The following is a 14807-nucleotide window of genomic DNA, read 5'->3' as shown; positions in this document are numbered from 1 at the left end:
ACACACACACACACACACACAATTATTTTATTATCTCTTTGTCTGGTGCATTAGCACAAGTAGTATACGAGTTTCCTACGTTTAAATTTATTACAATAACTTTGGCCACAGGAAGATGAGAAAGTTCAGGATTTGATGACCAAAGCCTGAAGTTACTTGCATCTGCTATAGGGTTCAGCAAAGTCATCTCAACAATCACCAACCAGATTTTCCCCCTCCAGGTTTTATAAATTTTGCACTCACCCACTTTTAATGTGTTCTCCAGCTTGCAGAACCTGCATCAGGGTTATGGATTTATAACTACTGCATTTACATTTTACACTGTATGTTGCCTCTTAGTTGCCAAATTGCATGATAGTAATATTGCAACATCCATTCTACTTAGGCCTACCTACCAATCTGTTATTGCATATAATTCCTTCATTCATGTTGTTTCAGGGACCATTAGTGCTACTTCACATGCTGCAACAGGAGCGGTTATTTACTTTGTTTATTGATTTGTTTACATCGGCACAGTGACCATTGGGTTAAAGAGAAGATGAAAATCTTCTCAACTTTTAGCCTACATGTAGTGTAAGGACTTCTTGTTTGTAACCAATTTGAGAGACTCATAAATAATGTTCAAGATCAATTTAAATGAAGGAACTTATTTAAGAAATTTCGTCTTATGAATATGACATTTTCCTAGTGAAATTAGGATGTTAATAATATTGCATACATTTTTATTTTTACATTCAAAATAAGTGAAAATATGTTTCTGTTCAATATTAATGACATGTGTTCATAAGATCAGCTGACGACCACCACTTCGGTTTTGTAAACGTTACCGTGGCACTACTTTCTTTATGTGTGATACAGTGCCCCCTTCTGGCCGTCTGCAAGCACTGATGCCGCCGTAGTCTGAATTCAAACAAGCTAACATGACCAGGGCAGGGAAGGAGGAGGCAGTGCAGTGTGGATAAACAGCCACCAGACAATCACACACCAGGCTTTATGTGTATAATAAAAAAACATTTTCTGAAGGGGAAGGATATTGGCTTCCTACGGTAAGCGAAACTCCTTGTCACCATCCGTTATCTTAGCTTAGTCCGCATGGGCTCTTAGCTTGCTAGCTAACGTGAACGTAACGTGATAGCTTGTATCCCAGGATCTTACAGTGGGACAGAGGACAAGCCAAACACCGTTCATAAATCTGTCGGTTAAGCGTTTCTGTTTTTATTATCAGCAATATACCTGAACAAAAAAATAATAGAATACCCCTTTACGAACTATGAGGGATTGATACTCCATTCGGCATACATCTAACATTATCAGCAGCTGCTTTTTTTAGCAAAACTTTAGTTAGTCTACTTTTTGGGGCTGTTATGACCAGCTAGCAACTTTGACTAGGTAGGTTTGTTTTAATTGTAGCTGATGAGGTGATTTTATACTCAAACTGTTTAACTCCCTGTGTAGTATTTACTATAATACCTTAACTCACCATTGCTACTCTGAATCCCCGACTAGTGTCACTACTATTAGGGCCTGAACCGAAAAGCAGGGAGACGTTATACTTCTAACTACAATGTCCCATTTTGTGAATGGAGTTCTGTAAACGCACGTCACGAATCATCGCAGTTAAATCACTTCCTATCTTCACTTACTAAACGCTTGTCAGCCAGTTTCCTTTAAAACCATTAAACACCAGAAAAGTGTGAAGCGGGATGCTAGGCAGCCAGCGTTTTGTTGTTGTTTGCTCCGGTCTCAGGTCTTTCGTCAGGCGCACCAAAATAGCTCCACGAGTCAGTAAAAGTGAGTGAGCAGTAATGATGTGTCATCTTCTTATATTCTTCTACTTTTCACCCTCTTGTGTTTTTTTTTTTTCTTGTCCTCCAGCCTTAATATGACATTGATATTTTCTTGTCTTTCTCCGCATATTTGCTATACCCCCATTAGTGTAGTGAGTATTATCAGCATGTTATTTGGCTTCTCATTTCGAATCACACAGAGGTACAGGGCTGGTTTCTCTCAACTCCACTGATGCTGGATTAATGTGAACAAGGTTGACAGGTAGCTCCCAATCTCAGTCTGAACAGAAACTGGTTTCAGGCCTTGTCCCTCCATGAAAACCACATGCAGACTCCTCTTCCTTTTATCTCAAATCCAAGCATTATCAGGATAGGTCAGACTTTGACTGGAACAGGTGGAGAAAAAAAATGAATCAACTGTCAAAATGATTTGACACATTCATTATCTACAGATGTTAACAGGCTTTTTATTCCACCATAGATTTTACACATGATGTACAAATCCATAAATTATGAATGGCATTTGGCTCATGTCAATAATTCATCTGCCCTCACAGTCTGGTACCCTTATTTCAGGATAATGTTTGATGACAGACTGTGCTCTATTTATGTAAGTTACAGGGAATTCTGAGTGTCCCAGTGTGCAACCTGTAGCCAATTTAAATCATGATAAATGCAATGTAGACACCTAATAATTATTTTTTGTACAGGGTGTCAGCCCCTTAGGGTGAGCATTACTGCTTCACTCTATCGTACAGCGCCACTGAAGCAAAAGAAGGTCAGCATCTGTGTGAAGTACCTTGTTGACTACTGCGGTGGCGGGGCAGGAGTGCGCAGCTCAAGAAGATGGCATCACCGTTTGTGCCTGTCCCTGTGCCCATGGACAGAACCCTGTCAGGTGGTAGCAACAAGCTGAGACGGCCACAGCGAGCTTCATCACTAGGCAGTGTCTCCAGCAGCTTGGAGGACAACGGAAGAGGATGTGGAGGACTAGGTTCCCAGCGGCAATCCCGCTGCATGGACAGGGGCAGCCGCAGCCGGACGCCACCACCCCTCCAGAGCCCTGTGACACGGGCCAGGGTCAACGGGACTCTGGAATCCTCTGTAGAATATTCCAGCTGCCCTCGCTCCATATCAGATCCTGCTGGAAGCCAGCAAGGCGAGGAGAGGCCCATCACACCTACTGTGCTGGGTTATGAAGTCATGGAGGAGAGGGCCAAGTTCACGGTATGAAACCAGCTTTTGGAACCTGTGTAGTATCACAGTGTGACACCTCTCACTACAGATGAAATGCTAATGTTATTTATCATGTAATGACATGTATCGATCCGTCTGCTAAGAACTATAATAACAAGGGAGCACTTTAGCAAATGGGATAGGCATGCACACTGGAGGACAAGCACACAGCCTGGTGCATATTAGAGATTAAAAACTAATGTCAACATTTACTCAGCACACAGACTTTTATACAAATCAACTTCCAACACTTCCCAAAAGCATGGAGGAACAAGTTTTGCTGCGCTCTCAGTACCTGCAGAGAAGTTGTCAATAGATTCTGTTTCGTCTAATTTTGGGCCATTATGAGAAAAGAGGACAGAAATGCATTCATACAGTATCACAAGAAGTCAGTGAGCAGCCTGGCAAAGGAGACAATGTGATTTCACGCTTCAGTTAAGTCTTATTTACTTTAGTATCTTGCTTTATGTGATAGTTGCAAGCATCACATTTGTCAAAAGATAAGTTGGTAGACACCAGTTTCTGTATATGTTTGTGTTGTCTTTACCCTGCTCTAGGTTTACAAGCTCCTGGTCAGGAAGACTCCAGATGAGAGCTGGGTTGTTTTTAGAAGATACGCAGACTTCTCCCGGCTCAACGACAAGGTGTGTCTGAGTGTGTTGTCTGTACATACATGGAAAGTATGGGCAATCCGAAAATAGAAGACGGCTTTTGCCTAGTTTTGTGATCATCCATCCATGTTTGCAGACACTCTTTTTGACTATCAACTCTTTGTTTTCAGCTGGCTTTCTTTTGTTTTTGACTGTACTGTGGAAGTGATTAGAGCTGCACAAAGAAGCCTACTGTTCCCAAAATGCCCAACAGGCCAGAGCCAAGTAGGGGAACAGGTCTCTCGTGGTTTCAGGAAGGACAGTTGGGTCACAGATTACAGAAGGGAAAAGTACTCAGCCATGTGATGATACTGTCTGACAAAAAAAGAAGCTACAACAAAAAAGTTGATTGTTAGAAAGCTGCAACTAACAGGATCTCTGCAGGCCTGCAAAATATTGACTAAATCAATTAATGCAACCCGTAATTTTAAAACAGGTGGAACTTGTTGGTACGCAGTCATTGAAAAGAGGAATGGAAATAGGAGATGGGAACACCCTACATTCAACAAGGAGAAAGAGGGTATAGAGGGGGGTGTGGACATCCTTTCCTCCATTCATTACGGCAGCTGTAATGTTCACCCTGTGCTGAATGGTCTTTTGCTGTAACTGTAGAAGCCTTATACTTAGCCTTTTTGGAAATGTTTCAACATTTTACTTCGCTGAGGCACATAAGCACAAACATTTAGATGTTTTTCCCATGTTTAATTATTTAGAAGTATTGCAAAAAACAATTAAGATTAACGATTAGATTATTAGTTGTGTTGCAGGTGACACTTAGAGAAACCCAAACACACATGTATTAGAGATAAACAGTAGCATATACCCAGCACGGTTAAAACATGATCAGGTTTTACAATACGCAGCACTGCCTCCACACTGTGTGGTTGGTGCCAAACATTGTTTTTGTAGAAGTTTGGACCTCACCCAGCATTGCTCCACTCTACGTTTATGCACATGGCTCAGGCTACCAAGTGGGACAAGTTAGTGTGCATACACACACACCAACTCGCTTCCTGCTGAGTAAACTGATATCCACTATTTCCCAAAGCTGATCTGCATTCATCTGTTTTGAGAATTTTGTAAATTACCAGTCATTTATTGAAGATTTACAATTTGTTGTAATTTTCGGCTTTGAAGGCTTCATGGCTTCATCTACGAAGCCTTGCGTAGACTATTGAATACGCGGCGTACGCACGAAGCCCAAAAGCTGCGTACCCACCTTAAAATTCAGATGTATGAAACTGTGTGCGTGCAGGATTCCACGCACATTTTCTTTGTACATCCCAATCAATGTAAAATTTAGCACCAAAGCACGACCATGGCACTCCACCCTAAATTTAATGTGCTAATGAGTATAAATACGCCTGGGCTTCTCCTCTCCTCAATAATGAGAAAAAGGATGTTATTCTGCACTCTGTCCTCTGGCATTAACAATAAAATAAAATAAAACAAATGGAGTGGGAGAGTGTGGCTGAGGCTGTTAATGCACCAGAATGGAGGATTCTTCTTGTACTATATGCACTTTTTCTTTCTTGAAATGACTAAAATAGTTTACAGTAGTATTTGGTTTATGTCACATACTATTTACATCCACCATACCCTATTTTCGATATATACTGTATACATATGGAATGAAGCAATGCACCAGACAAAAAGTGCATACGTTTATTGACAGATTGGTCATAACTTTAAAATCCAAATTTAAGGGTTACTTGAAAACATTTATGTAAAAATCAGAAAAAATAAATTATGTTTTGATATCAATATTATATTAGTAACGTGTCAGAAATTAGTCTGTGCAGCAGTATGACACGGCACATTGTGGTTTGTCTTACACAGCCAGTAACACTATGGAAGCACAAGTGGAAATGGCTCATATTCACTCACAGTTAATTAGAATAAAAGCTTGTTTTAGCCAATTTATAGATTTATGTGTAATTTGAAATGGATGAAGATATTTTAATGCAGAAAAATTCAAAAATCAAATGAAATTCTGGCCACAAATGTCAAAAGTTGTTTATCAGTGACACCCCTACATGATGGATTTAGTATGGGATGAAGGTTAGAGGTGAAGGACAGCACAGTTTGCTTCAGTTATTGTTTTACTAGAATATATGAAGCACATGAAGATTGTCACTAACGCTCTTTCTCTGCATCATGGTCATGCAGGTCAATAACCTCATTCTGCTGCTGAATCATATTCTTTTACTGTAACTGAATGTAGATCATGTGATACTCACTTACTCTTTATGTGTGTGTGTGTGTGTGTGTGTGTGTGTGTGTGTGTGTGTGTGTGTGTGGGTCTAGCTGAAGGAGATGTTTCCAGGCTTCCGCCTCTCGCTGCCTCCTAAGCGTTGGTTTAAAGACAACTATGACAGTGACTTCCTGGAAGACAGACAGTTAGGACTGCAGGCTTTCTTGCAAAACCTGGTTGCACATAAAGACATTGCCAACTGGTATGTGACATGATTATGTGGTGATTTCATTGTTTTAAGTTTGAACTTTTTTTGCTTTTGAATATAAAGCATTCAAACTCAAATGACAAAAGACAGAAAAAAGCAAACATATTATCAATTAGATATGAGGTACCAGTGTCATTGTATACAGGTATTTTTGTTTTCTTGTATTGCTGAGCACACTTTCTTGCAACACAAACACATACACAGATATCACACCATTCTTTCTCCTCGACAGCCTGGCAGTGAGGGAGTTTTTATGTCTGGATGACCCACCTGGGCCCTTTGATAGTTTGGAGGAGAGCAGGGTAAGTGTGTGCATATACATATGAATGTATGTGTGGTAATGACATGTATGTTTGTGTTCATATCCATGTCTGTGTCTCTTCAGTGCCTTTTGAAAGAGGATCATTTCTTTACAAAGTGCTCAGCCACTTTAACACATCATCCATTTGTCCTTATTGACACAGGGATGAGAATAAAACATTAATAGTTCTGAGGACTGACTGTAAAGGAAAGGCACCAATCAGGCACTTCCTCAACACCAGAAGATCTTTGTTGTCATGGTCACAATAATAACAACATGGTTAACCTTGTTGAATGATCATGGATAAAAGAAACAACATAAACTGCTGTTTTCACATGGGAATCAAACACTACTCTCCTGTGTCATATTCCTGTGTTTTGTTGATCCATTCATCCACCCCAGCCTCCTCCTGACGGGTGGAGACTTTGTCTCTATACTATGTCACTGCACTCCTGTCATATTTACTACGGCCACTAGGTGTCGCCTAACAACAAAATGTAAATATAGGTCATAATAACCTGTTGCACAAATGACCTATGTGCTCATTTTTCACAGAAGGCCGGTCTCGTTCACCCAGCTTAGTTTAGTTGAATGTTTTCTATTAAAAAGTCATAATTTTGTTAATTTTACACAGTTTTATTCAAGAGTAGTTCTTTCATAGCTGTAAGTGAAAATACACATTAAACACTGATGCTTACTGGAAAGTGTTTATACTGAACAAAATAAAGTATGGTATTAAGTATCATTTTCATGTCACTACTGTACCAAAGCCCCCATATCATATTGGCACTTTATTCAAGAATTTAAAATGATCCCCAGTCCAGGATTTTACTGCAGTGTGAACAGGCAATAAATACAATATGTTTCACTTTTCCCCTGTAGCTGCACTTGTCCATTTTGTCAGGCACCTCAAACACCTCGAACTTGTATGTTTAGAACAGTTTAATTAAAGATGTAATAAATGACTTGAATGTGCAGACTGTCCTTATAGGCTTACATGATGACCTACAGTCTGTTTTCTTCCATTGCCTGTCACTTTGTTTGCCCTCCAGCCGTTGTTTCCACTGTCCACAAACATCTTCTGTGCTTCTATCCTCCATTCTTCCCTCCCTCCAGGCGTTCTGCGAGACTCTGGAGGAGAGCAACTATCGTCTCCAGAAGGAGCTGCTAGAGAAGCAGCGGGAAATCACCTCCCTGAAGAGGAGGTTGGAGGAGAGGGAGCAGGCCATCCTGCGACTGGAGAAACATATCAAGTCAGTAAACACACACACACATCAAATAAATACAAGATATGGAAAGATTAGACACCCACTTGACTTGCATATCACATGTGGGTCACATTATGTGCCACAGAAGAAATTACTGTAGGAATTGCATTCCACACACAAGCTCTCAGTGCTAAAATAGCACAGAATATAGCAATTATATCAATATGAACCGTGTGGTTGTGTGCCTGTCTCTGTGTGTCCCAGTGGTGAATGTGTGAGCCCAGAGTCTCCGTGTGGTCTGTCAGCTCAGGGCAGTGAGAGCAGTGCAGATGCAGATGTGGAGTCATCCGCTGCGGAGGCTGACCAGGACATGCCTGACGACACTGGGTAACAAACAGAATAAGCATGCACAATTCACATAGCTACATGTTTAATTAAATAAGTAATTGTTAAGTATTCAACCCTCTCAGGTGAATCTCACAACATCCTTCCCATTGTTAACCAGAGGAAATGATAACAAAATGATATTTTCCTATTTGGTGTTTTCTAATGCTCAGGGGTTGAGGGCAAAGTTGAGTAGTTAATGTGTAATGCTGCACATAAATCATCTTAAGGAGCAATCATGTAGTGAGACCTTTGCTTCCTCCTGTCAGTTTAACAGTTTGTCTACACAGGAGGTGTATCAGAGCAAAATGAATTCTGATGAGCATAAATTATTTCCCGAGGAATTCTCTTGGTGTTGCTAATGCAAACTTCATTTCAATGTTTCTCAATTAGCTTTCAGTGAAGTAAACCCATCAACCGCTGAAAGCTGCTCATGATGCAAACTCAGTTCATCCTCCATCTGTTGCACAACAGCAAATTAACATGGCAAGCGGGAGCAGATTCAAAAACCTGAAGGATTCTTACATAAATATCATCACATATACAAATGTAAAGTAGGAGGAAATGAAGGCCTGGATCTCTCAGCAGTCTACATAAATAAGTCGACTTGACACTCTATCTATAGTGAACCTGATTGAACCTGATCCTGAGCAGTGCTTCAGCCTCTACCACCCAATCACATTAGATAGAAGGGCGTATTGATTTCAAACAGACACACGACTAATGCACTTAAACCCTGAGTGCAGTTTCTTCATTGCTACCTATAATGGGAAAAGTCTTCTGATACCTAATCAAGTAGCAATAGAACAATGGAAAACCAGATAAATGAAAGATAGTTTCACTAAGTGTAATACCAGGTTACCATGGTTAAGGTTGATTTTGTTGGGACTTGTACCAAACAAGCTTGTTCCTTTACATCTTGAGAATACGATTTGTAGGCTGGGGCGTCTCTGGAGCACCACAACAATTATGCTGTTGAAAATGCACAACAATGTTGTGACACATTTTACCTTTTATCAAACAAATTGCAGCTCCTGCAGTTTGGATATTGCAGTTGGTCATATTGCAATTTCGATTATATTTTGAGTAATTGTGCAGCCCTACACCAAACTAATCATATTCCCTTTGATTCATTAGTCCTCACCAACTATCCATCTCCTTTTTTGCACTGCCTTGATTTATTAATTCTTACCAACTTGTCAGCTTCTCTTCCCATTTACGTCAGACAGAGACATAAAAGTCGCGGTGACATTTCTTGATGACTTTTTTTTTTTATCATTCACTGACAGCATCTCTTTCTCCACATGATGCTCAGATATCCACGTTCATTCCCAGCAACTGATCCCATTACAGGATATTGGGTGGGATTATGTCTCTGGCTGTCTAATATCAAGAAAATCATAACCCCAAGGCCCAAATGAGACCATACGCTTGGACTTGACACTTTTTAAAAACGCTTAATCTGTTTGTACATTTATTAGCATTACCAGCTTTCATGCTAGTCAGACCTCATAGTTTGCTCTTTAAAATGTTTTCCCTTCCCTTCTTGTTTTTTTATTTGCCTTATATTTCACAGCAGTGCTGCTCCAATCTGAAACCAGAGCCCCATAACATTTGAGGTACTTCATATACCAGCTCAGCAGGCTAACCCTTTTAATGATTTCCTTCTTCTAGTAACATGCATCCTGCTGTTAACGGCTATACTATAATAGAGGTGTACTGTTTGTTTTTGGTATCGGGCTGCCAAAGGATAGGTTCAGATTATTTTCAAGTCTGTGTTACTGCAATGCTCACATGCTGTATGTGTCGTGAAATGTAGCCATATTGTTCCTCCTGTCCGCATTGGCACAAATGACATGTGAGTGTTGTATTTAAGATTTACTTGAAAAAATCCAAACCTTTCTTTTGAATGTTTGCATTCAGGATGTTTATCAGTGTTGGGGTGAGTTCACTTTCAGTTCACCTAATTGAGGATCTTATCTTCTCTCCTACCCCCTTAAAATTACAACAACACCACAGGCCTGAGAGTTTCTGTTATTTATAAGAACAGTGTTAGAGGCAGCAAATTTGATTTTGATAGGTAGGTGTCACGACAGTTGGCCAAATAATAGACAAGTGAAGTGAAGTATTATTTCCACTTTTTGTATTGAGTGACCTGAAAATGATTTGTCCCCCAACTGTGGTGCGTATTCATTGTACTACAATGTTCTGTGCTCTGTGTACCTTTTTGTCTGTGCCACACTGCTCCCCTGCATCTTGTGTGACTAACACATTCTCTTAGTGCCTCTCCTTCACAAGTTGGTTTATGCTACACTCAACGAGCACTTTATAAGGAACACCATACTAATACTGGGTGGGGGAGGCTCTGCTTCATGTTGACATGACTGCATCACATCAGTTTGGCAGATTTGCCAGCTGTACTTTCATGCTGTCAATCTCCTGTTCTATCACATCCCAAAGGTGTTCTACTGAATTCAGAGCTGGTGACTGAACTGAAGGTCACTGAACTCTCTGCTGTTGTAGTCCATCCACCTCAAGGTTCTGAGAAGCTTCTCTGCTCTGCTGCCATGACTGGATAGTTGCATAGATAAGCGGGTGTAAAGCAGGTGTTCCTAATAAAGTGCTCAGTGAGTGTGTGTGAGCATTGTAGGTTGTTGGAATTTGGGTTTTCCTCTTTCCTCTTCCCATCTGTTGTCTTGATAGTCTGGGAAAAATCTTAATACATAATAAATAGCATCTGTCTAAAACAACTACATTTGATTTTTCTGATGTTTTATGAAAAAATCCTGTAGTTTCTTGTCTTTAATGCTACATATATATACAGGATATAATCAGCTAATCACAAATTGTGTGGATTCCTGGCACTGTATCCGGGGATGTAGACCAATAGTAAAAGGACCTGATATGTTTCTTTATCATCTGTCATGCTGTGTGAGATGGGAGAGAGTCAGAGAGAAAACCTGTCTTCCTGCTGTATTTTCAACTTGTAACTTGCTGGTGTTGTGGCGTTAATAACGTTAATGTCCTATCTGCCTCTTTCTACTTGAAAAGCATTTCTTCCTGGATTCTCTCATTCAGTCTGTCTTTATGTTGTATGAAGTGTACAGTTCTCACATTGTGATTAATTTGAGTCAGACGCTGACTGTGTTTCCTCTGCTTTGATCTCCCTCTCTCCAGCGGCAAGTGTGAGGTCCAAGTGGTGCGGTCCTCTGCCTGTTGGTGCGGGCCGTCGCTCAGCACCTCTCCTCCAGTCATTCAGGTCACCCAGCTCTACCACCAGAAGCCGAAAAACTGACAATCAACACTGGTCTCTTGCCCGTACGCCTCAGTCTCCTCATCCCTTATGTTGGAGTTGGAGTATTAAATACTCATCCTGGGTTTTTCCTGACTTCTCTCCAACCTTACTACTCCCACATCCCATCACAACTTCAATCTCCACCACTGTTTCACCTTGCAATTGGATGTGATGCAGCTTTTCCCTCAAGTTCTGTGTATTGGGTGAAAAGGGAAAACTTTTATGCTGAAACAACGTGTTTCACTTATATTTAACCCTTGACAATGGTCCATGGAATATTTTATCTGACACCCATGGAAAACTTCAGTCTGAAGACCTTGTGCAATGTCCTGTAAGAGTTATATCTGCACCTACATGGGTTTACTCCATCAAACCTCAGACTAAGTTAATTCTTTCATAAACTGTGTGGGGATTTGTCAGTCCTCCTTGTTCACTCTTGAACCTCCTACCGTGGCTGTCGGACTGGATCGATTTGATCCTTCAGTCACAAAGCCAAAGCTTGGCTTCTTGACCAAAAGAATAAGATAACGCTGATGGTTTCATGACTTCCACAACTGTGACAATCTACAGAAAACCTGAACCATCATTTCATCAGTTTCTGCAGACATGCATTGCCTTATGGCTCCTCACATGTGACAAGAGGCCCTCTTCTCTAACTGGAGAAACATTGCCTTCATGTGGTTATTGACGTAAGAAAACATCTGGATAAAGTAAATGTCTCAGGATAATTATTGGTAACCAGGTGGGTATAACAAAGGACTTATAACTTGCTTTTCGCAGGTACATCCATGTCACTGTGTTGTACTGCCATCCACTGTCATTGGTGTAGACAGACTTATAAACTAACGTTGTATCTAAAAAGCCTACATTCCCTCATAGTTTTTGTGCCATGCGTTATTTGTCCTGCTAGAGGCAGTAAAATATGTAACACTGCACCAACAGAGAGCCAAGGAAATGTGGCCTATCATTGCTTTTTTGAGGAATGTAATCCTGTGTGTACACTAATCCTGTCATTTCCCATTCACATTGCAACATTGCTTGTACACCTACACGCATGCATTTGTACATTACCCAGTTTGCTTCTAGGCACTGATCATACCAATTTAAATTAAGTGCATACATAATTGCAACACTAAACCTCTCCCGGCACCTTGCCTGTTAATAGAGTGTAGACTGGGCCTGGACTTGTGTCGGATTCCTCAGGGTCTATTGTGACATGGGTTATGATGAAAGGATCAGGCTATTTGCAAAAGACACATTTTTATACTTTCTCTGTGCAGATAGTCTAGCTTTATGTACTGAAAATTTTAAGATTTCTGCCTCTATTTTACATGAAATAGATTCTGCTCATGGTGCTCAAATTATTTTAAATTACATTTGAAAAATTCAACAGCAACTTATTCTTGTTCATCATAGTAATCAACAGACCTGATAGTTGATCATTTTAAATAAAATTGCTGTTGGAAAAAATAGTTTCAGTTGACAGCAAGATATCCTGAGTAACCATGTGACCTCCATTGTATTCGGGTGGTGGCAGAAGTTTGCAGAGCCAGATGTCTGAAAATCCCAGCAAATAAAGTAAAATTAGAAGATACCCCCAAAGAGCAAGTAACAAGTTCTTTGTAATTTGGGTGAAATTTCCCCTTTAAGAGACTTATAAACAGTTGATCATTTATTTCTTTTAAGATGAACATCAGCTTCAAGCAAGAAATGCATAAAGAAGCCCCCCCATAATACCACAGTGGTGCTAATTTACCTGATAATAATCCAGAAGTTACGAGCTGAGATTTCTGAAACAAGGGAGAAATGCGTATATTGAGATAAGGGCCTGTCGATTCATTTTACTAACACAGCCTTGCTTTTAAGAAATCAAGGCTGGTATTTAACAAAGAACTGTGTGACGCAAGTGACTGATGTTGAGCCTTGTTGGCACTGTATCAGCATGAAGACTGTTTTTTTCCAGGCCTACACATCATGCCCAAAAGCCATATTCTTAAACCCAAATAACACTTAGGGGGCAAAGGTTTCACATGTGTTAGTGTGTGCTTACCAGCTGTTTTTTTGTTTGTTTGTTTTTCCCAGTCTTTGATGATGAGTAATGAAGTGTGTCAACCACAGCTGATGTTGAATTGTCTCAAAATAGGCCTGAAAAAGGCCATGTGATGCACTTTATGGATGAATGGTAATGCATGTTTACTAGGATATGGTTTTTACTGTTTCATTTGTTTAGACAAATACGTGCCTTTTCATTCACTGAATCTGTTTTCATTCCCAACTGGAGCTATTTTGTCAACATGTGGTTAATGTATATGTAGTTTGGTTCAAGATGTTTTTGCTCTGTAAATTCCCTTCACACATTCGAAGTGCCTTGATTATCTTTCACTTAACTTTTCTTTTGATGTGTGTGAATAGCTTTATAGAGGTGTCGGACATAAAATAGTTTCACCATGTTCCTCTGATGGAAATAATGTTTTAAATGACACTCATGTTTAAGTCATTGCTTGGAAATAGACCGAATGACATGTTTTTGTAATAGTACATAAATTAATATGGAGTCTTAGTTCACATATACACACATAGTTGCACTATTAAAGATTTATACAAATAACATTTGGTATCACTATGAATGCCCTGGAATTAAAGGGATAATTCACGGAAAAACCTGGTCTGAAATGAATACTGTAAATACTATAACACATGCTGTAGCAGAGATGTTTATCAGAAATATTTAATTCACATGCAATTAAACCTTGAATGGTATATTTAAAAAAAAACAAAAGAAAAAACATGTATGTTTCTTGTTTCCTCACATTTAAAGTCTTTGCTTTCATGCAGCAGGATCAGTAGTTTGTGAAACAAATTGGGTGAAATAAACTGTCAAGTAAGTGGCCTTACATGTATTCTATGGAGCATTTTAGTATCCTACTTTAAAAATATAATAAATTCTTACCTCAGAAAAATCCTGCCTTCCCCGCTACAGTATGTTTACAGCCACAACCCCAACAACACCAGGTCAAACCTAGTATATGACTTGACGGCATCATAGGCTATTTGCTTCCGCTTAGTGGCAGCTGGTTTCAGCCCTTTATCTGTTTACTTTTCTCCCACTCCCTGTGCTCACATATACAGTATTTTAATATTATAATTATAATACAGCCAAAATCCCAATGAAGCTGTTCTTATTTACACGTCTTTCTGTTTCTGTTGTCAAGTATGAAATAGTGACTGAAATGTGGCCCATCAAGACTAGATGTTACCAGCAGTCACTTGGAAGCTGCTGCTCTGCTGCTGCTAAAATCCTGATTTTCACACCCCCTGCCTCTCCCCACTTCTCACCTATCGCTGTGTGTAGTGGTGGTTTCTCTACACGGCATGATTCAGTTTCTGAGGTGGATGTTTTTACTGATATACATGCTTCCCCGCCTTAGCCTCTATGGTCCCATTGGCTGCGTTGAGCAAACACAAAGATGTGCGCTCACCCACT

General features: G+C 40.0%; 1 protein-coding gene across 2 annotated transcripts; it reads left to right on the top strand.

Annotated features, from left to right (window-relative positions):
• The first annotated feature begins 888 nt into the window (after positions 1–888).
• On the top strand, positions 889–14217 carry snx16 (sorting nexin 16). Of its 2 annotated transcripts, XM_023399476.2 has the most exons (9): positions 889–1046; positions 2498–3014; positions 3581–3667; positions 5981–6129; positions 6368–6437; positions 7553–7689; positions 7909–8031; positions 9605–9647; positions 11206–14217. In XM_023399476.2, exons 2-8 carry the CDS (start codon positions 2634–2636, stop codon positions 9621–9623), a joined length of 966 nt encoding a protein of 321 aa, XP_023255244.1. In that variant the 5' UTR covers positions 889–1046; positions 2498–2633; the 3' UTR covers positions 9624–9647; positions 11206–14217. The 2 variants fall into 2 exon arrangements, with proteins under 2 accessions (XP_023255244.1, XP_023255243.1); XM_023399475.2 differs by lacking the exon at positions 9605–9647.
• Positions 14218–14807: the final 590 nt, after the last annotated feature.

This window comes from Seriola lalandi, unplaced genomic scaffold (assembly GCF_002814215.2).
Source record: "Seriola lalandi dorsalis isolate HSWRI2012SDOR001 ecotype SW California unplaced genomic scaffold, Sedor1 jcf7180002051960, whole genome shotgun sequence".
Taxonomy (NCBI): domain Eukaryota; kingdom Metazoa; phylum Chordata; class Actinopteri; order Carangiformes; family Carangidae; genus Seriola; species Seriola lalandi.
This window is presented reverse-complemented; position numbering and strand designations above follow the sequence as displayed.

Coding starts and splice junctions, on each gene's coding strand:
- snx16 (XM_023399475.2), top strand. CDS start 2,634: ATGGCATCACCGTTTGTGCCTGTCCCTGTGCCCATGGACAGAACCCTG. Junction 3,015..3,580: donor AGGAGAGGGCCAAGTTCACG/GTATGAAACCAG, acceptor ACCCTGCTCTAG/GTTTACAAGCTCCTGGTCAG. Junction 6,130..6,367: donor CATAAAGACATTGCCAACTG/GTATGTGACATG, acceptor TCTCCTCGACAG/CCTGGCAGTGAGGGAGTTTT.